The sequence below is a fragment of the Ochotona curzoniae genome, unplaced genomic scaffold (assembly GCF_017591425.1).
Source record: "Ochotona curzoniae isolate NIBS_2020 unplaced genomic scaffold, NIBS_Ocur_1.0 scaffold_2453, whole genome shotgun sequence".
In the NCBI taxonomy this organism is placed as follows: Eukaryota; Metazoa; Chordata; class Mammalia; order Lagomorpha; family Ochotonidae; genus Ochotona; species Ochotona curzoniae.
The window spans coordinates 18,966,772-18,993,980 of NW_024467094.1; the positions used below are offsets into that span (position 1 = coordinate 18,966,772).

The window sequence follows — 27,209 nt, forward strand, 5'->3', positions numbered from 1 at the left end:
AGGCAGGGCCAGGCTGCAGCGAGAGCTGAGAACTCGGTCCAGGTCTGCCATGTGGGTGGCAGAGACACAACTACCAGAGCTAGCATCTGCTCCCTCCCAGAGTACACACGTGCAGGAAGCAGGAATTTGGGGTGGACCCAGGACTCAAGCCAAGGCACCCACATGGGACATAGGCATCCCAAGCAGTTTGTTCAACTGCTTAGCCAAAATCCCACTCCACATTTGTCAGTTATTAGTGTCTGGTCACTCTATCTTATCATTCAATCTCTCTATTATTATTAAAAATATTTCTTGGTAATGTTTCTCTCCTTAGTAATATCTTCCCTTTCTCCTTTCCTCAGCCTGTTGGAATTTTTAAGACCTCCTAAAAAGGTCCCAGTTTCTAGGAGTGGATTACACTGAAGGGAACAGATAATATAATCAAATGGTTCAAAACTTAAAAGACAAAATGATGCCTTTGAAAAGTCTTCTTTCCTCTGATTCCTGGTCACCCAGTTCTTATGGTCAGTCTGTTTTGCTGGCTTCTTTTACAACTTTCCAGAGAAACTTCAAGTTTATATAAGTACATGGGTGTAATACTTATTTCTTCCTGTCCTCTGATTTTTTAAAAACAAAAATGGTAGCATATTTTGAGACGATTCTTCACTTAGCATTTTTCAGTTAACAGTGTATTTGAAGATTGTTTAATATTTTATAAAAGGTTTTATCTTAGCTTTTTCAAGAAATTTATTCATTTGAAAGGCAAAGTGACAGAGAGAATATGAGAATTAAGCTTTCATCCATTGGCTTACTGCCAAAATGGCCATAAAGGTTGGGGTTGGTCCAGGCCAAAGCTGGGAGCCTGGAACTTCCTCTGAGTCTGTCCTGTGGTCAGCAGGGGTGCAAGCACTTGAATCATCATCTGTTGCTTTCCCAGATATATTAGCAGGATGCTAGGCTGGGAGTGGATTAGGCAAGGAAATGGAGAACCTGGGAGTTTTGTATACTATTGCTAACAATGCAAAATGATGGAACCCCTATGAAAAATGGTGTTAGAATTCTTTAGAAACTGAAATACTGAATTGCTGTGTGTTGCATCAATACCGTTTCTGGGTATTCTGAAAGAATTCTAAATTGAATCTCAAAGAGATATATGCTTACTCATGTTCATATAGCATTATTGAAAGTAGCCAAAAATGAGTGCAACCCACCTATCCACCGATGGCTGAGAAATAAAATATGGTGTGACTATGTGTACCAGTGTCCTAAAAGGAAGGGAATTCTGACATATGCTAAAATGTGGGAAAATCTTGAAGGCATTTTGGCAAATGAAATAAACCTGTGGCAAAAAGGCAATTACTATATGACTTTACTTTTGTTTTTATGAGTTACCAAGAATTGTCAGGCTCAAAGAAACAAATGAGAATGATGGCTGTCAGGGCCTGGGGGACAAAATGGGAGTTGTTTAATGGAGTCTCAAGTTTTGATTTTGCCACCAAAGATTGATTGCATAATAATGTGGCTGTAATTTAAAAGTATATATGTTAAGATTGTTAAGATGTTTTTATATTATGTATATTTTACCACAATTTAAATGAGGGTTTGAATTGTGGCATCGTGATTTAAATCTCTGTTCCTGATGTCGGCATCCCAAATGAGTGCTGATTTATGTCCAGATGCTCTTTTCCAATCCAGCTCCCCGTTAATATGCCTGGGAAAGCAACAAGACATGGCCCAATCACCTGGGCTCCTGTTGCCCTTTTGGAAGCCCTGGGTGACCCTGAGCCAGCCGTGTGACCATTTGGGGAATAAATCAGCAGGTGGAAGGTTGCCATCTGTCATTCTCGCCATCATCCTGCCTTTCAAATATACAAATGAATGTTGTTACACAACAGGAAAGAGGAATACATGTTTAGCACAGCAGATAAGACACCTGTGTCCCATTCAGAGTGCTTGCATTCACTTCTGAGCCCCAGCTCATGGTTCATTTCTCTCCAAGACAAACCTTGTGAGGTAACAATGATGACTGGCATAACTGGGTTCCTGCCAGTCACATGGGAGCCCTGGGTACATTCACAGCTCCTGGCCTTACCTTTGGCCTAGCCCTGGCCATAGCAGACATTCGGGGGGAACTGGGAGATGGGACAGCTCTGTCTCTCAAAAAGTGAACAGATTCAAATATTGCAAGATTCATTCATAATTTATGTGCTCAGTCCCTCAAAGATGGTCTTCAGGTGGTTCTGGTGTTTCAGAAAGTGCTGAAATCTGTGATTCCCTTATGAACTGCTGAAGTTTTCCAAAAATAGGTGTTGCACGTTTCTCTTATAGAGGTCAAGTGCTTCCTGCCCATACGCTTCTGAACACAGTAGATGTTGAACTGATTTATGAGGGAGTCAAGTATGTGCTTAAGGTATGTTGAACCCCCGTGAAGCCTGCACTTTACTTTTGGTCTGTCTCTAGCTTATTCTCTTTAAATCAATAGATGGGGGGCAGGGGAGGAGGGAGGGAGTTCAATTTACTGAAGAGCTAGGAGTGCTAGTGAGATCACTGCCTTATTTGTGTCAGTAACCTGAAGCTGAATTTGATGATATTCTTTTTAAAAAAATTTTTTTAAGATTTATATTTATTTGGAAGTCAGATATACATAGAGAAGGAGAGATAGAGAGGAAAGATCTTCCATCAGTTGATTCACTCTCCAAACAACTGCAATGGCTGGAGCTGAGCCAATCCGAAGCCAGGTGCCCAGAGCCTTTTCCTGGTCTCCCATATGGGTGCAGGGTCTCAAGGTTTTGGGTCATTTTTGACTGCTTTCCCAGCCACAAGCAGGGAGCTGGATGGGAAGTGGAGCTGCCGGGATTAGAACCAGTGCCCATATGGGATCCCGGCGCAATCAAGGTGAGGACTTTAGCCACCAGGTCAGCGCTCCAGGCCCAAATCTGATATTCTGTGAACATCCTGCTAGAAGTTTCCCAGTTTTACATATACATCCAACAAAGAGAAGCCGTTGAAGCAGCCTGGTGTGCTTGCAGTTCACTCATCCACCGCAGTGATGCACCAGACACATTGATCTTCCTCCTCCTCAGTATTGAAATTCTGTGTGGAGCTGCCTGGAGGGGACTCGCTGGCTCAACCCTTTTGGCCCTTGTTCACTGCAGGTGACTCGACAGTCTCCCAACTCCTACGTGGTGATCATGAATGGCTCATGTGTGGAAGTCGATGTGCACCGGCTCAGTGACGGCGGACTGCTCTTGTCCTACGACGGCAGCAGTTACACGACATACATGAAGGAGGAGGTGGATAGGTGGGTTGCTCTTTGAGGGTCTTTTACTGGTGATTGTGTTAGCTTTCTCTCTTGCTAGACGCCAGCACTGGGAGTTTTGCCAGGACCATCTTTGTATTTTGTCTTTTTTTTTTTTTTTGTATTAACTTAAAAAAAGGAGCACATAATTTAAAACAAATTTCAGTGATACACAAGTGCTTGCAATGAAAACCATGTCTTCCTGCCAGTACAATGAATGAAGAGTGAAAAAAATTGCTCTATAAGCAACAACTCTTGGGTATTTTGGTAGGAAGTTTTATCTGCACATGCATGTCACATATGTATACATGCTGAGTGTTTCCTTTATGCTTACACAGGGAGCAATATCCCTTTCACACTGTCTGTCCCTTGTTTTATCCTGTAACTTCTGTGGTAGACTAAAAGAGCAGGCACAGTGTTCTAAGAACTGAGTGAACTGACACATTAGAAACATTGCCAGCAACATAAAGTTGAAGAAATGTTAGTTACTATGTCATTATCATCTTTGTTTTTATAGAGGTGCCTGCTCTTTTTATTGGTTCTATAGTATTCCACTATAACAATATACCATGATTTATTTAGTCCCGGTCTTATTAGAAGAAATTATTGTTTAGCATTACAAACAAAAATAGATTAAAATGTGTGTATGTTCAGTTGTTTTGTTTTGTTTTGTTTTTTTTTTTTTTACATTTTGTACCATCCTTCTTTACTTTGCAACGCATTGTATTGGCTTATATTTTCCACTTGTCTCCTAGATACCGCATCACGATTGGCAATAAAACCTGCGTGTTTGAGAAGGAAAATGACCCATCAGTAATGCGCTCACCTTCGGCTGGGAAGTTAATCCAGTACATTGTGGAGGATGGCGGCCATGTGTTTGCCGGGCAGTGCTATGCTGAGATTGAGGTCAGGGAGGTAACTGGGTTGTCAGGTATTGGGCAGGGAGGGTGGGCTGGGATGGGCTAGGACAGAAAAGTAGCAGAAAGGAAATAGAATCAGAAAGAACATGTGTTGGCTTAGCTGAGGCTCTGAACCTTGAGTTTTTAGACACAAAAAGTTCATTCATTAACGAATGAAGATTCTAAGTCTAAAAGTAGGTAATAGACAATAACATTTATTGAACATTAGTGTTGTGTTGACTGCTGGCTTAACACAAAAACAAAGTATGCATTCCAAGGGAGGCAGGCACGGAGTGTGAAGGGGCTGTCTAACCCAGTTCTAGATATGGTGCACAATAAGGGTAGAGACCATGAGAGAGCGAGCTCTGGAGCTTAGTTTCTCCGAGGAGGTAGTACTAACTCAGGTGAAGCAGGACAGGGAAGAGTGTTTCAGGTGGGACAATCAGCGCCAGGGTGTGGTGCAGCTCTTTGTGATGCCAGCTGTCCCTCTGAGTGCTGACTTGAATCCCAGTTGGTCCATTCTCAACCAGTTTCCTATTCATCTCCTAGGAAAACAGTAGAAAATGGCCCATGTGCTTGAGGGCCTGGCTCCTGGCTCTGGCCTGTCCCCGTCCAGCTAGCAATTGTGCCCATTTGGGGAAGTGAACCAGCTGATGGAAAATATCTGTCTCCCGTTCTCTTTCACTCTTATTCTGCCTTTCAAATAAATAAATACACATATATATGAGTCTTTTTTATAAGATTTATTTATTTTTATTGGAAAGGCAGATATACAGAGAGGAGGAGAGACAGGAAGATCTTCCGTCTGATGGTTTGCTCCCCAAGTGACCACAGTGGATGGAGCTGAGCCAATCAGAAGCCAGGAGCTTCCTCCAGGTCTCCCACACAGGTACAGGGTCCCAAGGCTTTGGGCCGTCTTCGACTGCTTTCCCAGGCCACAGGCAGGGAGCTGGATGGGAAACGGGGCTGCTGGGATCAGAACTGGTACCCATATGAGATACTGGCTTGTTCAAGGTGTTTAACCGCTATGCTATTCTGCCTGGCCCAGGAATCTTTAAGAGTTGAGAAGTACAAGTACAGGAAGAAGAGAGTATTATGCATTTAGGGAACTGCAAAAATCTATTAAAAATTGATGAAGGTATAATAGGGAATAGCAAACAAAAATGGGAAAAATGCAGTTTGAGGTCTTGAAGGATCTTATAAGCCACACTAAGTTTAGACTGCTCTGGAGGCAGTAGGAAATGACTGAAGGAGGGTTTTTGTTTTTGTTTTTGTTTTTTAATGTTTTTTATTTGAAAGTCAAGTGATACGGGTGGGTGTGGGCAGTAAGAGTGATCTGCTAGTTCACTTCCCAGGGGTTGCAATGACCAGGGCTGGGCCAGGCTAAAGGCAGGGACCAAACACTTGTGGCGGCTTCTGCTGCTTTTCTCAGGCCATTAACAAGGAGCTGGATTGGAAGTGGAGCAGCAGGAACCCGAAGCAGCACTGATACAGGGTGCCAGTGTTGCAAGCAGCAACTGTTACATGCTACACTGCCACACTGGTCCTATTGAGGGAATTTTAATTAGAAAAGTGACAGGCTGAGATTTGCATCCTGGAATGATTGCTCTTGGTGACCCTTCTGCAAGTTTATAGCAGGTAGGGAATCTCTTAGGGTTTTGAAGTGCTGTAGGCCAGAAATGATGAGGGTCTAAAGTCACGACAGGAGAGGAAGGGCTCTGAGAGAAGTTTAGAAAATGTGCTTGGCTGTTCCACATGCATTCCCCCCTTATCTGTACCTTTAGCTGTGGGACCTGTGTTTAAGTCCTTTACCTCTTAGTTGTTAATTGGTGGGTAAGGGAGAAAAAGGGCTGAAGAATGACTGTCAGATTTTAGTGGGAATACCTTAGGTAGACTGCCTAGAAGCAAACACGTGGGGCCACTGGTCTGAGGAGATACAGAAAAAGCAGAATCACAAACTGGTAAAACGCGTTCAAGAGTTAGAAGCAGGAAATGTCGGTAACAGTTGTTGATCCTCACAGCTAGCTCCTGGCAAAGTTTCTAATTGCCTGCCTAGGTGATCCGAAGACATTTAGATAGATACCCATTTTTCTGGATTGAGCTAAATTTTGCCCCACGTAGATGGTGATTAAAACCCTGGCTTCTTCAAAACCTTCGTCTTTGTCAAGGGAGGTCAGGGCTCTTTCACCTGTGCACCTTTTCACTGTAGGTGATGAAGATGGTGATGACCCTAACAGCTGCAGAATCTGGCTGTATCCATTACGTCAAGCGACCTGGAGCAGCTCTTGACCCTGGCTGTGTAATCGCCAAAATGCAGTTGGACAATCCGAGCAAGGTTCAGCAGGTGAGGTAGTCCAAATGTTGGGTACTTGGGGCAAGCAATTTCAGTGCTTGGTTTTCCAGTGTTTTTATCCAGCTCTTTTCTTGTTATTCTTCTCATCTTTTGCCCTATATCTGTGCCTATGGTGTTGTAGACCTGGAATTTGCAAAGTCAGTATGATACTGCAATTCTCCAATTTCCTCCACTACTTCTCCCCCGAGAGCGGGATGTGGTGAAGGGCTGCCTTAATTCTGAACAGCGACTCAGTTGCTGTAATGTGTGTGCCCAGAATCAATGGTAAGAGATGACTTGCTCTCTTGTTGGGATTGGCAGGCGGAGCTTCACACGGGCAGCCTGCCCCGGATCCAGAGCACCGCACTGAGAGGCGAGAAGCTCCACCGGGTATTCCACTATGTCCTGGATAATCTGGTCAACGTAATGAATGGTTATTGCCTCCCAGACCCTTTCTTCAGCAGCAAGGTATGAAGCACTTTCTGGGTAGGGGCATATGAACAGGGCACTCCTTCTCTAAAACAGGTTCAGGGTTTTTGTTTTGTAATGAGGGAGGGAAAGAAAGCTGTTTGGCTTAGCATTCTGTCCCAGTTTTTTGTTTGTTTGTTTTTTAATGTTTTAAAAAGTTTTTGGGGTTTTTTTTTCTCTAAATTATTTGAAAAGCAGAGATACAGACAAAAAGAAAAGAGCGTCCCTTTACTGGGTCACACTTCAAATGCCCACAAGATGGGGTCTGGGCTAGGCTAACGCCAGGGGCCTGGGACACACCGTGGGTCTCCACTGTGACTCACAGGGGCCAAGCTGCTAGCACCGTCTCCCCTGCCTCTGTGTGTGTGTCCAAGCAAGAAGGTAGAATCAGAAGCAGAACCTGAAGTTGATCTGAGTGCTCAGGGAGGAGTGGAAGGTGTCCAGAATCGTGTCAACTGCCCGCTCCCTTCCACCCACCATTAGCTGGGGGATTTGAAGTATTTAGATTCTTTACGGACTTTACATTTTATTGGGATTATTCCTTTTTTAACTCAGAGATCAGGGACAGTGTTAGATGCTTGCACCGCAGTTTCATAGTAAATGCTGTATGATAGTGAATTCAAATATATATAAGTTTTCAGAGAGAGAGCTGTTAAATTTGTACTCTATTTTTTTTCTTAGGTAAAGGACTGGGTGGAACGGTTGATGAAGACCCTCAGAGATCCCTCCTTGCCCCTCCTAGAATTGCAAGATATCATGACCAGTGTCTCCGGCCGTATTCCTCTCAATGTGGAAAAATCTATCAAGAAGGAAATGGCTCAATATGCTAGCAACATCACATCAGTCCTCTGTCAGTTTCCCAGCCAGCAGGTACTTACAGGATAGCACTGTGGTGATTTTCTATTGGCTGGCTGTCCTGAAATTGGGGTACTGGGTCCTCATTACTGTCTGGATGTTGTCATCACAGACTTATTCCTGAATACTTTAGCAACGCCCTTTCCCTTTGCTTTGCTTGGAAAGCAGGTTCACGTCTCAGGGTTAAGGGCTTGGCAAGTGGCGAGCAGTTTACTTCTTCATCTGAAGTAGCTCTCACATGTCAGAGACTCTGCTACGTGGCTGTCTTGGTCATAGAGCCCTCAGCCCAGCAGGAACGGGTGAAAAGATGCTGGGTCCCTATGTTATGTCCAGTGACTTCTCTCTGCTGCCTCCATCCTTGGGAATTGTCATATCTTCACTAAGATGATTGATACTGTGATGCTGTCAAGGCTGATTTTGATTCCCTTTCTTACACCCGAGATTGCCAACATTTTAGATAGTCATGCAGCCACACTGAACCGGAAATCGGAGCGGGAAGTCTTCTTCATGAACACACAGAGCATCGTCCAGCTGGTACAGAGGTTAGTCACATGTAACCCCAGCTTCTCAGCTGCCCATCCCATGATTTCCTTACCTTTAAATGCCAACATAGAGATTTGCTTCAAGTTTGACTTTCAGGAAATTACAGGGTACCTTGTGTTTTAGCAATTACTAACCTAACCCTCATACTTGATATTTCTAATGATTTATTAGTCTACATTGTTGTTTGCTGAGTTACTAAGGCATAGACCTTTCCTTGCTTCCTTTTTCCTTGCATTTTGATGATGGCCTTAGTTTTTCTTTGGTACAAGGAGCAGCAGTATGACATTTTTCCTTAAGTGTTGAGTCAGATGTTCACAAAGAAATTTCAACTTAAGGGTACGTAGAAATAGGAGACCTTAGCCTTTTCAGTGATGTGGAGGTAATTCCTACTCACTAGTAGGAACTTAATCACAATGTTGTTAGATGGGACTCAGAAGGCATTTTTGGCTTTGTTTTCCTTTTTTTGTAAGATTTATTATTTTTTTTCTTTTTAAAGATTTATTTATTTTTTATTACAAAGTCGGATATACAGAGATGAGGAGAGACAGAGAGGAAGATCTTCTGTCCAATGATTCACTCCCCAAGTGAGTGCAATGGCTGGTGCTGTGCTGATCCGGAGCCAGGAACTTCCTCCAGGTCTCCCACGTGGGTGCAGGGTCCTGAGGCTTTGGGCCGTCCTCGACTGCTTTCCCAGGCCACAAGCAGGGAGCTGGATGGGAAGTGGAGCTGCCGGGATTAGAACAGCGCCCATATGGGATCCCGGTGCGTTCAAGGCGAGAACTTTAGCCACTAGGCCACTGTGCTGGCCCCAAGATTTATTTTTATTGGAAAGTCAGATATACAGAGAGGAGAGACAGAAGTATCATTTTTCCATTGATTCACTCCCCAACTGACTGCAACAGCCGGAGCTGAGCCGATCTGAAGCCAGGAGCCTGGAGCATCTTCTAGATCTCCCACAGAGGTGCATGATCCCTAGGCTTTGGGCCATACTCGATTTCTTTCCTAGGCCACAAGCAGGGAGCTGGATGGGAAGCGGGGCTATTGGGTTTAGACCTGGCACCCATATGGCATCCTGGCGCATCCAAGGTGAGGACTTTAGCTGCTACGCTGCCGAGCTGGGCTTGAGTTTTTTACTTTCTGTATTAAAAAATCATGTCGTTAGCAAGATTTCTTTGGGGTTTATGATTTAAATTCATTTTGTTAGACCATCCTGTATTGGTCCCTCTCCTTGCCCCATATTCAGAGGATAACATTTCAGTGGAATGTCTAGAAAACTACATTTGGCCTCCAGGTTTGATATTTAATAGTTAATTATTTAGCAGTATTTGCCTCTCACTTTTTTTTGATGCAAACTCTGTCTGTCTACCTAGGTACCGAAGTGGCATCCGGGGCCACATGAAGGCTGTGGTGATGGATCTGCTCCGGCAGTACCTGCGAGTGGAAACACAGTTCCAGAATGGTAAGCTGTGCAAGTTTCCAGGGACATGACCCAGCCCAAACCATCTCCAACAGATTGTGCAAGAGCTAAGCCATTGTATCTCCTCACTAACACCTCTCGTCAATAAACTCTTCTTCCTTTCAGCATGCCCTTTAAAAACCATTCTTGCATATCCCAGTAGAGCCAAGACAAAACAACGCGGTGTGGCTTGATGGTTGTGGCTCTAACGTGCTTCTGGGGGATGGCTGGGATAATTAATGATTGTATAGTGAGAGCTATCTGCATTATGACCAGGCTGAGGTTGAAATTTTGCGGCTGTTGTGTCTCAGCAGCTCATCCATGGACTGAGCTGCAGGCATCTAGGAAGGACTGGTGTTTTCCTGTAATGTTTTAGTGTGACATTTAGGTGGAGTCTGTCCCAGCTTTCTCTGAAGAGCTTCACTAAATGATGTACACAAAAAATGTGAGATATCAGTACCTTGGCTAAGAATTTAAAAGCTGTTCACTGCTGATACTTCCTCCTGCCACCAGATGGCAGTGAAATACCACAGACTTTGACCATCACACCTCCCTCCATGCCTTTTTTTTGTTTAATCTATTCTGTTTCCTTTTACTTCTTTTAAACGATGGTGCTGCCGTGCTTGACCAAGAAAAATTCTCAGGCAGATATGAGAAAACTGAAGCTGGCAATGTATAACATAAACCATTACAACCAAGTTAGTGTTATTCCACTAATGAAAGATTGATTTATTTGGGGAATATCATAATGCTATAATTTAATAGCGTAATGGAAGAAGAAACATGTTCATTATCTTAAGATGGGGAAAGCAAAGCATTTGACAAAATTTAGCATTAATTCTTGCTTTATTCTTTGAAACTAGGAAGGGAGTGGAACTTTTGTTTTTTTTAAGGATTTATTCATTTATATTGGAAAGTCAGATAGGAGAGACAGAGAGGAAGATCTTCCATCTGCTGGTTCACTCCCCAAGCAGCCACATTTGAAACTTCTTTTGGTTCTCCCACACGGGTGCAGGGTTCCAAAGCTTTGGCCATCCTCTGCTGCTTTACTGGGCCACAGGCAGGGAGCTGGAAGGGAAGCGGGGCTGCCGGAATAGAACCGGCGCCCATATGGGATCCCGGGTGTGCAAGGCGAGGACCTTAACCACTGCGCCACCACGCCAGGCCCGGGTCCATGTGTTCTTCCGATTTCACATGGTTTTAATCATTCCTACTGCCAGAACACACATCTACTGTCAGCTTAAGACTGAATCTCGGTGGGGGGAATAGGAATTTATCCAGTATAACCAATTTTTTTTTTAGCAGTTTCCATAGTTATAAATCAGTCTTTATATGAAATTGGCAGCTCTCTAGACAACTTCGGGCCACTGTATTGAAAGGCCTTTTCATTTCGACATGAAAAAAATATGTATAATTCAATTTCAAATATTTAAAGCAGATAAAAGCAGAGTTGCCCTTGGCTAATGTGCATTCTAGGAAACTGAAAATGTAGTTTGAACACTACCATTTTGGCTTGTAACTCAGCAAGGAGCTGAAGTGATAATCCTGTAGTTTGTTCATGATTTCTTAAAATTCTGACCCTTGAGAACATTCAAACACAAGCTTTTTATTTGGAGACTTAATTTGAGGAATACTGTCTTGTGATGAACTGAAATGAGTGTTAAAACAGGGATGGGAAGAAAGATACCTTTTTTTTTTAAAGTTATTCATTTGAAGGCAAGATTACAGAGTGAAAGGGAGAGAGACAGAAATCTTCACTTCTGCATTGGTTACAATGGCCAGGGTTGGGCCAGGCTGTATCAAGCAGCCTTGCACTCCATCTGTGTCTGTCACGTGAATGGCAGGGGACACTTAGGCCATTTTCCACTGCCCTGTCAGGTGCATTGGTGGGGAGCTGGATCTAAATTAGAGCGACTGATGTTGCCACTGGCACAGATACAGGATGCTAGTGTCCCAGGCAGCTGCTTAATCCACTGACCCACAACACGAGACCACTTGTATCCCTTCATGTGGCTGTCACGATGGTACAGCGGAAGTTTAGGCTTCTGTGGCAAAGTTCCATTTTCTTACTTAAAACTGCCTCACCCTTGGAGCCCTTCTGGAAGCTCCGTGAAGACATAACCACCTAGAGTCTCCTGCAAACCTTTTCATGAAACCAAAGTTCTTGATCATGCCCAGGTTTGTCATGCATTGCTTAGTCGTTCTTTGGATTTACAGGGAGAATGTTGATTTCAGAGGTAAGTCATGCTTCCCTTAGACATCGATGGCATGATTGCTTGAGCTAGAGCTGTTGCTACAAGTAGGACAGAATTTTCAGCGTGTCAAACATGGAGCGCATCTCACACTGGGGTAGAGCTCAGAGGCCACCAGTGGAAGGGTATTGACATTTCTTTTTAAGCAGTAGAATCGTTTCTTCTAAGGAAATCGTTGCAGGAGGCCAAGGGAGGGAGCGTGATGTAAGAGATGAATGGAGTTGTCCCCAACCCCTCAGTCTTTAATACTCACCCCCGCTTGATTTTTTTTTTTTTAATATAATGAAATTGAGGTTTGGAGAAGTCAAATCATTTGGCCACAGGCACACAGAAGTTGGTAAGAGCTAGGCTCCAAGCCCACGTCTTCAATCTACATTGCCTGACTCCTTGTTCACTGTTCCATTTCATAAACTACACTGCTGGTTTCCATCTAAGAAAATCCTTGCTTACTAGTTGACATTAAAAAAACAGCACGTGAATGTGAACCTTCATACATGGATGAGGACCAGTTCTTTCTGCTGCTTGCAGGTCACTATGACAAATGTGTATTTGCCCTTCGGGAGGAGAACAAAAGTGATATGAACACCGTACTGAATTACATCTTCTCTCATGCTCAAGTCACCAAGAAGAATCTTCTGGTCACCATGCTTATTGTGAGTACCTGGGAGGTTGGTTAGCAATTGGCACAAAATGTTCTTTCTGATGGCTGTGGTAGGAGAGAAAGTTACTGATCTAGCATTGTGGATTAACAACGTTTTGCATCTACCTTTGACCTTGATCTGAAGGCACTTTCCAGTTAGGGAAAAAACTATTCTGTCTTGTATGTACGTAATACTGCACAGGAACTCAAATCGTGACTCTGCTTACAAATGCCTGTTGCTTCCTTATTGCAGTTGTCATCATAACCGTAGCTTTAAAATTTGGTCAGAAGAACCATCATGGCACATCTCTTTAAGTGCATGGATCATGCCATATGAGCACAGATTCATGTCCCAGCTGCACCACTTCTGATCCCGTTCCCTGTGAATGTCCTAGGAAAGCAGTGGAGGATGACCCAAGTAGTTGGGCTGCTGCTATCCACGTGGAAGACCTGGATGGAGTTCCAGGCTCCTGGCTGTGGGTTGGCTCATTTGGGAAGTGAATCAGCAGGTGGAACATGTTTCTTGCTTTCTGTCTCTCTCTCTACTTCTGGCTTTCAAATACATTTTTTTTTTAATGGATTCTTACGTAGCCAGTGTACTCTTTCACTTTAACTCTTGTTTGTTACATAGATTAAAGCAGTGACTCATTAGAAAAATTGGTACTACCCCTCCTCACTGCCAAAGAAATCTGAATTTATTCTGGATCTTGTTGGTATCTTTTTATTTACTGACATGAAATCTAAGCTCAGATTATTCAGTTTGTCATAGATATATGATTTTGTCCCCATAACCCAGGAATCTAAGAGTTAGAAAATGGGAATGAGGGTTGAGACTAATCAGTGTAAGGTAGACTAATGTCCATTTATTAGAGCAGTGAATAGAATGCTTATGAACTTAGGAGTTTAATTTTTTTTTGATTAATTAATTCACTTATTTATTTTGGAAAGGGAGATCTACAGAGAGGAGAGACAGGAAGATCTTTTGTGTGCTGGTTCACTCCCCAAGCAGCCACATTGGCCAGAACTGAGCTGATCTGAAGCCAGGAGCCTCTTCTGGGTCTCCCACATGGGTGCAAGGTCCCAAGTTTTTGGATCATCCTTGACTGCTTTCCCAGACCATAAGCAGGGAGCTGGATGGGAAGTGGGGCTCCAGGGGTTAAAAACGGTACCCATATGGGATCCCGGGGTGTGCAAAGTGAGGATTTGATCCACAAGGGAATTGCACCAGGCCCATGAACTTACGAGTTTTAAAGATGTTTTGCTCACCTCTGAAAGCTGGATCTGTGGTTGAGTTACTTCGCGGAATCTGAAATCAATGGAACCGATCTTAGAGTCTCTTACCCCGTGGTTCCGCCCAGTTGCCTTATTTTATTTTATTTTTTTTTGTCTTTTAAGGGAACACCTTTTAGTCCTTTAACCTTTTCATTGCTAGAGTGTCCTTCCTGTCCTGTAGAAGTGGTGTTGCTGGTACCTTAGTACCATTATTTCTTCTTGGAGGGGAACAAAATCAGAAATCTTTACTGCCATCTTTTATTTCATACTTTCGAATGAAGAGAGCTGTCTACCTTATATGTCTGGTTTACAACAGTGCCACTCACTCGGTTAGCTGCCTGGCCGGTTAACTCTAACGAATGTAACATTTTCTAGAACAGCCACTTTTAAAAATATGTAATCATTTACATAGCATTTATATAGCATTCCTTCACTTTGCTATCGCAGAATGGCTAGATCGTGAGAAAATCAGATGATATATTTGAGAGAGGAAAAAGAATCTGTTAAAACTATATAATATTTCAACTTCCCCAAGTGATAGGTTTCAGCAAAGAAATGATATCTTCTGTGATAGCTTGCTAGATTTTTTCTCAATCAATAGAGTGAAGAAATCGTGTGTGTGTGTGTGTGTGTGTGTGTTTAATTTTAATTCAGGGGTTGTTAATGCTTTTTTGGATAAAGCCAGATTTGCAACAGAAAAGGGTAAAAATGAGGTGTAGAGGAATTCATCCTAGTGGACCCAAAATGGGACAGAATTTGCCTTTATAAGAAGCTAATTATGGAGAGGTTTTCGTCTTATTATGATTACCTTTTTTTAAGAACTTAACAGTTTTCTGCACTAAAAATAGACCAAAGCCCAGAATCCTTGGAGCAGCCAAAGAGTAATGATCGTCCAAGACTGTCGCTGGGTTTCTTAAATTCTAATTTGTAAGATATAGGGGCTCGGCTCGCTCCTTTTGCGGAGTGATTGTAAGTAACGCTTGCCTTAAGAATCTCATTATTGGAACACGGAGCCATATTTCCTCTGAGAATTCTGGAGTAGCTTTGAGCCGGGGCTGTTCATTTCTCAAGTAATCACGCTGGTGTGATGGAGAGAGAAAATGGCAGCTGTTCGGAGCTCAGGCCTTCAATTTTCTTCAGAGTCCAGTCACTCAAGTGTGTAATTACACGGGGGTGCTGCAGAGGCGTTGGGCCCTGTCAGAGAACTGGTTTGAGGCTTTGCTTTCTGCTCTTGCCAGTCAGGACAGGCAGAAGCCAATGGGACCCTGCCTTGCTGCCCGTCTTCCCTTCTCCCCACCCCCACCCCCACCCTGGTCATCCTGATTACTTCTTACCTGCATGGGGCGGCCTCAGCTTGCTTTCCAGCAGGCTGAGCTCTTTGGAGAAAAGAGCCGTTTCAGAATGTTCGGGTTTGCATGAATAGCAGACAGATTTGTCTTTTTCTTTATTTTGGCTACTTCACATCTTTTTTTTCCTCTCTCTTTCCCTCTCTCCCTCCATTCCTTCCTTTCCTTAAAAAAAAAAAATTCAGTAAATGTAATAGCATCTCTAGGTTTTCATATCCTCAATTTCTTTTGAAATACTGATATTTTCTCCACATCTCAGTGATACCGAAATCAAGAAATGAATTGATATGATTCCGCTCAGGGCCGGCTCGCAGTGTAAAAGGCCCAGAAGGCTCTCCTTTCTGAACTCATGTTTCTGAATGCCAGCCGTGCCTCCCTGTCTTTGACCTGGCTGGCTGCTGCTCCTCCTCCCCTCCGTCTGCATTAATGATAACTAGTAAGCGTCATGTTAGCCATTTGGATTACTCTTTATGTCGGTCTCACTGTCTTTGTGGATGTCACCTGACAATGGTGGCATTTTCATTTGCTCAGCCTGTGTTCTCTGCTGGTTCCCCATCCTGTGCTCCCCTTGGCGCCCCTGACTGATGCTTATGTGCCTAGCGTTCCAATCTCTGCCTTCTAGATGCAGGGATGTTGATAGTACACTCTGATGCGAGATGCTGATTTCTGGCAGTTTTAACTCTAGCAGGAGGAAACAAGCAAATCAAGTTGTGCTGTCACAGAACACAGACTTTTTTTTTTTTTTAACAAAACTGAAAGTGTCTGGTAAGAATTGTTCTTTTTAATGTATTTGTATTTTGATAATGTTGCATAGTTGATTAGGACACAAACGGTCAAGGGTTACAGGAAAGTGGATAATACCATGGCTTCCACGCTAACATAATCTTTTTTTTTTTTTTTTTTTTTTTTTCTGTATCTGGGGTAGAGGGAGAAACAATGGGAGAAGCCCTACCCAGTCTCCCACCCATCCCAGGTCCCTGGTGTGGGGTATGTCCCGAGGGTCCTGCTCAAGCAGTTTTGATAGTTCAGCAGCTCTGAATTGTTGCCAATCTCACCATTCCAAGCACGATGAAATCTCTTCAGAATCCACTGGCTGACATAGTCTCTTCATGGTTGGGGTTCTGAAATCAGCAGTTCAGTTGGAGGGACCTCCAAAGAAACTTCATCTGAGGTGATCCCAGACCTGATTCTTGAGAACATGGACTTTTCTAGTCAAAGGTGCTCCACCCTCCTGTGAAGCTCTCTGGACTTGCCCGCTGCAGCTTGGCTCAAGGACTTTTGGGTAAACTTCCCTCCTTCCTTCTTTTCTGTCTCTTGCTTCTTCCCTCTCTTCCTTTCTTTCCAAAGAATGTTTTTTTATTTGAAAGGCAGAATTAAAGAGAGTTAGAGAGAACTTACATCTCTAGTTCATTCTCCCAATGGCCAGAGCTTGGCCAATCTGAAGCACGGGGCCAGGAATTTCTACTGGGCCCCCCCGTGGGTACAGAAGCCCATGGACTTGGGCCAGCCTCTCATGTCTTACTAGTCCATAAGCATGGAGCCGGATGGGAAGTGGAGCAGCTGGGACACGAACCAGCACCTGTATGGGATGCTGGCACTGTAGCCTGTAGCTTAACCTACCATGACTTGGCACTGGTCCCTCACATTTCTTCTAATTTTTCACCTTGCCTTAAAAATCCAACAAGTCAAAAATTGAGACTATCGAATTTCCTCTATTTAGAGGAACAGTTGAAAACAAAATCTAGACAACCGATAGTAAATTTATTTGAGTGATGGCCAGTCCCCTTTGAATTCAGCTTCCCCATCATGTACTTGTTGGGAGGCAGCTGATGATAGCTCAAGTATTTGGGTCCCTACCAGTCACTTTGATAACCTGGGAGGAGTTCTAGGCCTGTTTCTGATCTAGTCCAGCTCCAGCTGTGCATACCTCTGGGGAGCTGACCAGCAAATGGAAGGTCTCTATTTCTCTCTCTCATTCTCTGTTTACTCGGCATTTCAAATCATTTTTTTTCCAGTATCAATATCCTCATAGCTGCTTAGGTAGCAATGTGCATATCCTGTAGCCTCACTATCCAGTTGTCCCTCACTGCTTATGTCTGCTTTCCAACCCATGTTATGTGCTACACACAGGCACCTGCTGTAGGCCTTGATCCCATGCGAGTGATGCTGTATACTTGCTGTGATTTGGTTTTAGCAAGCAGCATTTCAAATGTGGAACAGACTCCTGCATACTCCATTGGAATGCCTGTTCCAGACCTTGCTACTCTGGGCTTTTCCCCTTTCCCTCAATGTTTGTATTTATTTTAAAGGTAAAATGACAGATCTTGAGGCACTGCTTGGATCCCCGAATGGCCACCATAGGTAGGCTGGACCAGGCTAAAGCCAGGAGGCTAGAATTCTATCTTGGGTCTTCCGGGTGAGCAGTAAGGACCCCATGTATTAGGCCATCATTCACTGCCTTCTCAGCTGTATTAACATACTCTGTATTGGAAGCGGAGTAGCTAGGACTTGAACAACCACTGTAATATGAGCAGTATCTCCGCCTCTACTATGTGCTATTTATCCAACTTCCTGTTGGTGTGTTTGGGAGGCAGTAGGTGATGGTCCAAATGTTTGGATTGTTTCCATGCTTGTGGGAGACCTGAATGGAATTCTTGGTTACTGGCTTTAGCTTGATGGAGTCCTGACTATTACAAGTATTTGGGGAGTGAACCATTGGATGGTAGGTCTTTCTTTCACTCTTGCTCTCTTTCTGCTTCTCAAATGAATAAGAAAATACATCTTTCAAAATTGCCTGTGAGTGTCTTTCCTCCCTCCGATTAACATGACTGCAAAGAAAAGCCTAGTGATCCCGAATTTCCCAAATAACAGTAGAATTAGCATCTTCTTGTTAAGCCCGTGCTGGTCATCTCTGGAATGTCACAAAGTCCAGATGTGCCTGGAAGAAGTCAAAGTCCCTTGCTGGTAGTGGAATTAGGCTCTTGCCCAGTTAAACAGTGGCTGAGATCTTGAGGCACTCTGCACAAGGTCACTGAATGGCTCTCTGAGGCGTTCTAATGCCCGGGGTGCTAAGATCAAGTGGGACCTTACCAGGCTCTTCTGTCAGCTGTCATGGTTTTGATCTTTAAAGGTGTTTGTTGTTATTTTTCTTAGTTAAACATATTCTCTCTAGGGAGCAATCATTTAGGACCAGAACTTAAAAAGAGGAAGTAACTATTGGACTAATCTTAATTATTCTGGATAGTAATTACTAACTTTGGCCTACTGATTTGTTTTAGATGATCCAGAATCTCACAGTCACCAAGTTGTTTCTTTGGATGAATCTTTCTCTGTTAGGGAAACACTTTTCCCCCCAGTGATGTCACCTAGTGATGTCCAGACGTTCAGCAGGGTTAGATGGTGATGGGTGCGCTGGTCAGCTGCTCCCGGCAGCCTCTCTGCAATATCGACAGCCCAAGTCTCCCAGCGTATCAGGATTCTGAGAGCTCCAGTGGTTTCTTCCAAGGACCTGAATATCACGTGTAGATCCGAGGACAAGGGAGGATTGAGAAAGTTACTCCATGTAATTTTCTTTTGCCAATCTTTTTCTGAGTTTTAATGATGATAATGAAGAAAATAATATTTGATTGAAAAAATTTCAAGTCAGTATATACTAATGGAAATAGTTTTTTTTTTAATTCATACTGCATTGGACACTTCACAATGCAAAAAAAAGGATGGTTTCTATACTCTATTACAAGGGGCCCTGGAAGATTGTTAGCTTGTGGTCCTCAACTTTTCCTATAATGCTGTCTTTCCTATCCTGTTTCATCCCATTTCTCTCCTAGTGCAGAGTTGAAATTTTTAAAAAATTGATTTTTTAAAATTTAAAAGCTGTGGTGTTTGTGGTTTAAGTAGGAACTTGATCTGTGGTTAAGCGAAAGGATAATTTTTTTTATTTCAATTTAATCTGAAAAAATCAGCTAGATTTCTGTTAAAGGGAAAACACTACGTATCAGATGGGGAGGTACCCAGTGTTACTTTGCCATGTTGACATTCAGATTTGAGTATGGCTAGATGTGGAGTAGTTGAGTATACCTCATGTTTTTGCATCTTTTGGTGAGTCATTCTGATGTTTGAAATTAGTACCTTTGAAAAGAATGTTTGCTCTTGGACTTGTCTTTACTTTCTTTATATATATAAAGATTTTTTTTTTTTAATTGGAAAGGCAGATATAAAGAGAGGAGAGACACAGAGGAAGATCTTCCATCTGAGGGTTCACTCCCGAATCAGCCACAATGGCTGGAACTGAACCAATCTGAAGCAAGGATCTCTTCTTGGTCTCCCACATGGGTGCAGGGCCCCAAAGTCTTGGCCCGTCCTCAACTGCTTTCCCAAGCCACAGGCAGGGTGCTGGATGGGAAGTGGGGCCACCAGGATTAGAACCAGCGCTCATATGGGATCCTGGCATGTTTGAGACGAGGACCTTAACCACTACACTATCGCGCCAGGCCCTGTCTTCACTTTCAAAGCAGCTTTTTTTTTTTCCTCAGATGAGTGAGTTGCCTACATTAGATGTATAAAAATCATACAACCACTTTCTTAACTATAAATTCCATCATGAGTGTTAGGATTTTGGAAAGTAGGAACGCACTTCACATTGGTGGACTGGGAAATTCATAGTTTGGATTGTTTTCAAAAATATTAATAATAAAGTTTGAGAATCTTTGTCACTGTAGGTTGCCAAAAGTCACACCACCTTTATTTCTCTTGCCGTGATAAAAAGGCAATAGATAATGTTCCCGAGATAGGGAAGATAAAGTCTCAGATGGAGATTCCTCAAGAAGAGGACAGACATCCAAGAGGAAGAAGATTAAAAAGTGGCAATAGTGCTTTTCAAAAAGTAGAGGGAAGGGCCTGGTGCAATAGCCTCTTGGCTAAATCCTTGCCTTGCATGTTCTAGGATGCCATATGGGTGCCAGTTTGTGTCCCAGCTGCTTTGCTTCCCATTCAGATCCCTGTTTGTGGCCTGGGAAAGCAGTCAAGGATGGCCCATATCCTTAGGACCCTGGAAGCTCCTGGCTCCTGGTTTCAGACTAGCTCAGCTCCAGCTGTTGCAGTCACTTGAGGGAATGAACTGGTGGATGGAAGTTCTTTTCTTCCTCCTCTCTGTAAATCTGCCTTTCCAAAAAAATAAATAAATTTAATAAGAATGTAGAGGCAAACAATAAAAATGGGCCTGCACTGGGCCGCAGCGGATTCGTCTGCCCCATGTGACATGTGCATCACATCAGGTTGAGTCCTGGCTACTCCACTTCCTATCTAGCTTCCTGATAATGTGTACCCTGCGATGCAGCAGAAGATATTGGTGTCCTTGCCATCATCGGGGGGAACCTGGATGAAGTTGCAGGTTCCCTTCTTTAGCTCGGTATAGTCTTGACTGTTGCAGGCTTAAACAGTGGTATCACAATATGAATATGATGGGAGTTTTTGTTACTATTTAAAAATTTTTAAAACGGGAATAACCCCAAGATTGAATAAACCCTAGATTCTATAGTAGGAACAGTTCTTTTTTTTTTTAGATTTATTTATTTTTATTGGAAAGGCACATACACAGAGAGGAAGATCTTCTGTCCGTTCACTCCCCAAGCGCCCACAATGGCTGGAGCTGAGCCAATCTGAAGCCAGGAGCCTCTTCCAGGTCTCCCACGCAGGTGCAGGGTCCCAAAGCACTACTTTCCCAGGCCACAAGCAAGGACCTGGATGGGAAGCAGGGCTGCCGGGATTAGAACCAGCGCCCATATGGGATCCTGGCATGTGCAAGGCGAGGACTTTAACCTGTATGCTATCACACTGGGCCCAGAACTTGTTTTTGCCTCATTATAATCCAGCTAAGTCTTCACCATGTTTTAGTATCTAAAGGAATGACTCTTAGTACAAGAGAATAAATGATTTTTGGTATAGAATTGCCAGAATATGAGATGGAGTTTTTAGTTAGTGTGTATTTATAAGTGAATAATATGTTTTTGTGTTTATTTTCTATCCTCCTAGGATACTGAACATTTGGTTTGTATAATGAAAACCACCAGGGTGGTTCTTTTTTGGCTTGTTTTGCCTTCTTTCCAACAGTAGTAGAGGGAACAAAAAGACTTTTAACTTCTGTATTAAAGCTTGTTAAAGCTTTGAGACCTCATTTGTTCCTTTTTCTTTTTTTTTTTTTCTTCAATTTTCATTTTTCTTTATTTGGGAAAAAGAGTGGATAAGAGGGAGGGGGAAAAAAAAACTAATGTGCTGGTTTTTGCTCAAATTTTTGTAAGGGCCACAACTGGGCTGGGTCAGGATTAGGAAATGGGACGTCAGCTGAGGTCTGCCATGTGGCTGGATGGAATCCAGTTACTCTCACTGCATCAGCAGTGCATTAGCAGGAAGTTGGGGTCAGGGGTCAGAGGTGAGTATGGAACTCAGGTATCCAGTATGGTTCATGGATGTCTTAACCACTCGGCCTAACATCTGCCCCATTGTTTGATAATTTTTACTCAGAATCCCTTTGAATCCTTCCAGTGATTTCTTCTGAATGTTGAAAGTACAGGATTAATTCATAAAGAAATACACAAAGAGTTTTGAATCAGAATGACTTGGGTTGCTCCTTCTTAGCTGCCACTTGCTCTGGGCCATCTTTATGAAGTTTGCATTTTGTAATAATGTACATTTTGTTAAAAAATGAAAAAAAACAGCTGTTTTGACTTTGCTTTCATTCCATGTCCCCGTTTCGAAGTCCAGTGCACTGTCGTTTTTAATGTAGATGTGTATGTTTTTCTTTTTTTTCACATTAACCACTAGGATCAGTTGTGTGGCCGGGATCCTACACTCACTGATGAGCTGCTAAATATCCTCACTGAGCTAACTCAACTCAGTAAGACCACCAATGCCAAGGTGGCACTTCGAGCCCGCCAGGTAAGGACGTTTGTGGATTATCTTGAAGGAGGGATTAAGCTGGTCTAAACACAATGACCTTTCCCTGAGTCAAATTGTAAGGCCTATGCAATTGTATGCATGCATAACACTGCCTTTAGAGCAGATGTTTTCATGTGGAATACTTTTAAATACTTTTAAAAGAGGGAGGAAATGGTTAGTGTTGAGTCCCTGCCATTTTCTATCCTCCCCAGTTACCCTGTGATGGTAAACCAAGTCAGGAGGAGGAACAGCAACTGAAGGAAGAAAATAGACTCAATATTTCTCTCTCCAAGAGGGAGCTTGGAAGCAGATGAAAACTTCTCAGTTTAGAAGAAATAATCAAGTGGGGAAAGCAGAGAGATAATGAAAGGAGTCTTAGGTCCTAGAGAAGTCCCCTCAGTTTCACCCTGTAGACTTCATTTCCATTCCAAAAGGTTTCAGCGGGGGAGCGGTGAGTGGTGCTCCCTTTGTGTGTCGGTACACGGGCATCCACGAGGAAGCAGCATTTGAAGCTGTTCAGTGACCTTCTGCCTTCTCTAGAATTGTATCCATGTCACTGAATACTCAGTTATTGAACCTCTCAGTGACCTGCTGAGGGTATTCAGCTCCTACCACGTCCCAGTTTGTTTGTTTGTGGCACTACTTTCACTCTTTTTTGCCCTCGCACATACCTTGGCGTTACTTCCTGTCGCCTCTCCCTGTTCTCCATGCTGAGTACCTGGGGCCTTCAAAGCAGCTTCTCCTAGTCCGTCTGCCTGTCAGTTGGGAGCGGCTGGCCAGGCTGCGTCCACCCTCCCCACAGCTGCTCCCTGCCAGGCCTGATTCCCAATTAACAGCTAGTCCCGCAGTCCCCAGGACTAGCAGCTTTGCAATGGGAAATCAGATGCACTGATGGAACTTGATTGAGGCTGTTTGCTCTCCCTTCCCCCTAACCCCCTTGGGAAATTGCCCACGACGCGAATCATGATGAGAGCCAACTGAGATTTTGTATTTGGTGGCATTGGCTTTATGTTACAGGACCTAGAAGTTGTTTTACTTAGTCTCTGTTTTATCTTTGATGCCTGCACTTAAAGATTTATATTTATTGCTCTTGTATCAGAGCTGCCTAATAGGAGCCTAGAATAATCACTCCCTCAGGAACTGATGCCTCTTTTTTTGCTCTCACTCTAGGTTCTTATTGCCTCCCATTTGCCATCCTATGAGCTTCGCCATAACCAAGTAGAGTCTATCTTCTTATCAGCTATTGACATGTATGGACACCAGTTTTGCATTGAGAATCTGCAGGTATATACATAGACCCCTTTTCTGCCACTCTGCACTCTTATCTCTATTCCCAGGCATAGTTTAATTAAGTAATCAATCAGTTTTGATTTTGTTCATGTAATGAAATTTAATGCCATTCATTTCTAAAATGATTTATATTTATGAATATTTTTGCATAAAACTGCTGTTTGTTGTGGTTTAAAAGATCAAATAGGTCTGCCTACGCAGAAGTGTCTGAGGTGTTTATCTTTTGTGCCTCTGCCTGGAATGTGATCTAGGCTGGGTGTAAGTGGCAGAACTTATAAATAATGTTTGAATCAGGTGTAGTATTATGGGTAGTTGCTACTCTTTGGAAGACAAAGCTTTTTAAGTAGCAATGTTCAATTTAATGTTTCTTATTAAGCTTTGTAAAGAATAACTTTTGTAAGAATTTTGACTTATTTTTCTACTGATGGGAAGAACCTTGATGGTTATTATTAAACATCTTCTTTATACCTAGGAACAAGGCTAGGGGGCTTTTCAGACTTTTTGTAAGATTTCCTCCTGGGCTGCAAGGGGAAGAAGAATATTAGTTCATGGTTAAAATTAAGGGTTTCAACAGAGTTCAAATTTAGAGGTTATTATGGCATAGGATTGAGAAAGCAGGAAGTATAGATATCGCTAAAAAAATAGTGAGTTATGATTTAGGTTTAATATGTGTAGTTAATAGACTGTTGTAGCAAGACACCTAGAATTTTGCGTGTGTTAACTTAGAGTCCAGATTAGAGCCCTGTGAGGACAGGTGCTGTTTTTTCTGTTCTGTAGCTGGAAATGGCATTCATAGTGAGTTCTTAGGCTTTTCTAAATATTCAAACACTGAACAGTGTCCACTGAGATGGTTTCTCTCTTGGCCTTAATTGATTAAGCCTGTCTCTGTACCTTCCAGAAACTCATCCTGTCTGAAACATCTATTTTCGATGTCCTGCCAAACTTCTTCTATCACAGCAACCAGGTGGTGAGGATGGCAGCCCTGGAGGTGAGTGTCCTGTGGTTGCACATGACCTTCTCCTTTGCCTCCAGCCGAATTCTTGTGTTTGGCTATCACGTCCATTCTTTGGCTTTGGCCAGAAGTTTAGTTCTTCAGGGTAGTCATCAGTACTTTGCCCAAAGGTGCTTTGAGCAACGTTAATCATCAGCATTTGGGTGCCTGTCCCAGGGAAGTAACTGCCAGCATGTTTCAATAGTCCCTACTTCATAGGTGTCTGACTTCAATGAATTGGGATCCCCTGTAACATGATAAGTGAATGACAACACATATGAAACATTACCGTTTTGTGATTTGGGCCATCTTAAAAATGGTTTTCATTACATTTTGATTTGTGAGGCAACCTCATAGGAAAGGAAGTGATAGCATTTCACGAACTATTTTTAAGGTGCTTTGCTTTTTGTTTGTTTGTTTGTTTTCTTGCTTTTAATCCTACAATTACTGTATGGAACATGAAGAAAATGAGATTCTGAGAGGTGAAGTGACTTGTCAAAAATCACATCGATAATAATAAGAGAAGTTTGTATTGGAACTTCCTTCCGATTCCATAGACTCATGGTTCTACCACAGTGCACACTACACAAGGCATAAAATTGTGGGTCCTGAATCTTGTTGTAAATGTGCCCACTGATTGTTCCGCGTTTGTAGGTGATTTTATAAAATAGAAGATTATCATGTATTGCCAACTTTTTGGGGTTCCTTCTTGTTGATTTGTAATCTTTGGGTAGCATGTGATGTATCCTACTCAGTAGATACAAAATTTCACTTCGTGTGAATGAAAGTTTATGTGCCCCAATTGTTGTCCCATAGAAGCAGACTACTTCCGGTATAATATAGTAGCTCTGTTAATCAAGCCTTGTTAGTGCGTACAGAATCTTGGGACCTTTTTCGCACCACCAACCGCCACCCTCCACCATCAGATAATTTTTCGAGATGAACTTTTTCATGGACTAGCTATTCTGCGATTCTTGAATTGTATTTATTGAGGCTTTCTTTTTAACCCAGGTGTATGTTCGAAGGGCTTATATTGCCTATGAACTTAACAGTGTACAACACCGCCAGCTTAAGGACAAGACCTGTGTGGTGGAATTCCAGTTCATGCTGCCCACGTCTCATCCGAATAGGTGAGTTTGAACTGCTGTGTGTGCTTGAGCAGACCAGAAGAGAGTGAGGCGGGGTTTTGTGTTTGAGAAGTCCATGTGTTATTAAGCAGACATATAGAATGTGAAATGGACAAATTTGATTTTTCAAAATCAAACCAAAATTTAAAAACTGGAGCTAAGATATGTAATCAAGATGAGATTTAGCATTTTTGTTTTCACTCGCTCTTGCCTATATTATGTTACTGAGGAAGACACAATTCTTTTCTCTCCCTTCTGTGTCTCGCTCTCCATCTCTGCTTCTATCCCTCTGTTCCTCCTTGTCTTCCTCTTTTTTAGTTAGCACATTTTAGTCGGCAAGTTTTTAATTTGATGGAACCCTGGCAGAAAAATAGCCTTTTTAATCATTTTAAATTAGCCATTGGAATCTTCCTCTCGTCCCCCCCAAAAAAGCAGCAAAATAAAACAAAAACAGTGAGTAGAATGCTTTCTTTTCCTTTACGTCTGCTACTCGCTGAGGTTACACCTAAGGCAGCTTCATTATGTCCCTAAAATCAAATGTCTGAAGTTAGCAATTCAGATGCAGTATTATAAAGTCATGCTTCAGAATTTGGGTTCTCAAATCTAATTATTTAATGACCCATTCTAATTTCATTATGCTTTCCATCCTAAGTTCTTTAAAAATAAAATGTTTGCTTTAAATAAAAATCTTTATCTCACATACTCATTTTTTTAAAAATGAAAAAAAAAAGCATTGACAATCTCAGAATTCCACCTACATCCTGTATTCTCATTCTTTTTAGTTGTACCACAGGAAATATAAATATCCACTGCCCCTCTTCATTTCTGCTTTACGGCCTCTGGTCCTTCACTTGGTATTACAAAGGACTGTGTCTTTGGGGATCCTTAGGTTCAGACACCAGGAGTGGTTTTGTTGTGAATTGCTGCTTCCCACAAAGCAATAGAAACCTTTTCTGGAAACAAAAGAAGTCTGTGCTGAGCCTTTTGGCCACTGGATGCCACTGTTGATCCAGCAGAGGTTGGCAAATGAGCAGCAACATCTTCAGAAAAAGTACCTTTCTTCTTTGTCTCAGAAGATCCTTTCACTCCTCCACCTCAAAAATACTGTACGGCTGGCAGAGAAACACACATATCCTTGATTTAGCAAGCATCTCTTGGTACATTTCCACCTCCATGGATTTCAGAATCTCATTTTCTAGAAGCGAATACTTGTCCTGCAGCCAGTGAGCCGCCAAATACTCACAGCACACATGGGCTCAGCACTAGGCCTTCTTGCCATTCCTGCGTTCCGTGAGTAGTCACGGAGGACAACGTGCTGCACTCACCGCTCCTGGTGATTTCGCAGGACATCTCCTTCCTGCTCTCCTGCAGCCGCCCTCTTCCCGACTCTGATCAGCCTTCAGGCTCCCGGGCCACCTCGGAGATTCTTCTTCCCCCAGGGCACCCCTTTGCTCAGCTGCCCTCCCTGTCCCATTTTTAAATTTGAGAGTATGTGTTCAGTTTGCTGATGGGATTTGGCAGAAAAATG

At 42.8% G+C, this 27,209-nt stretch overlaps 1 protein-coding gene across 1 annotated transcript in view; it reads left to right on the forward strand.

The window, feature by feature from the left end:
* The window catches only part of ACACA (acetyl-CoA carboxylase alpha), a 217,218-nt gene that overhangs the window by 63,998 nt on the left and 126,011 nt on the right, over window positions 1-27,209 (forward strand). The window contains exons 17-29 of the mRNA XM_041001716.1: window positions 2,308-2,389; window positions 3,135-3,280; window positions 4,033-4,183; window positions 6,386-6,520; window positions 6,830-6,976; window positions 7,658-7,846; window positions 8,273-8,373; window positions 9,745-9,833; window positions 12,611-12,735; window positions 22,160-22,273; window positions 23,444-23,557; window positions 24,462-24,551; window positions 25,566-25,684. Coding sequence (XP_040857650.1) covers window positions 2,308-2,389; window positions 3,135-3,280; window positions 4,033-4,183; window positions 6,386-6,520; window positions 6,830-6,976; window positions 7,658-7,846; window positions 8,273-8,373; window positions 9,745-9,833; window positions 12,611-12,735; window positions 22,160-22,273; window positions 23,444-23,557; window positions 24,462-24,551; window positions 25,566-25,684 — 1,602 coding nt within the window. The remainder of the gene's footprint in view (window positions 1-2,307; window positions 2,390-3,134; window positions 3,281-4,032; window positions 4,184-6,385; window positions 6,521-6,829; window positions 6,977-7,657; window positions 7,847-8,272; window positions 8,374-9,744; window positions 9,834-12,610; window positions 12,736-22,159; window positions 22,274-23,443; window positions 23,558-24,461; window positions 24,552-25,565; window positions 25,685-27,209) is intronic.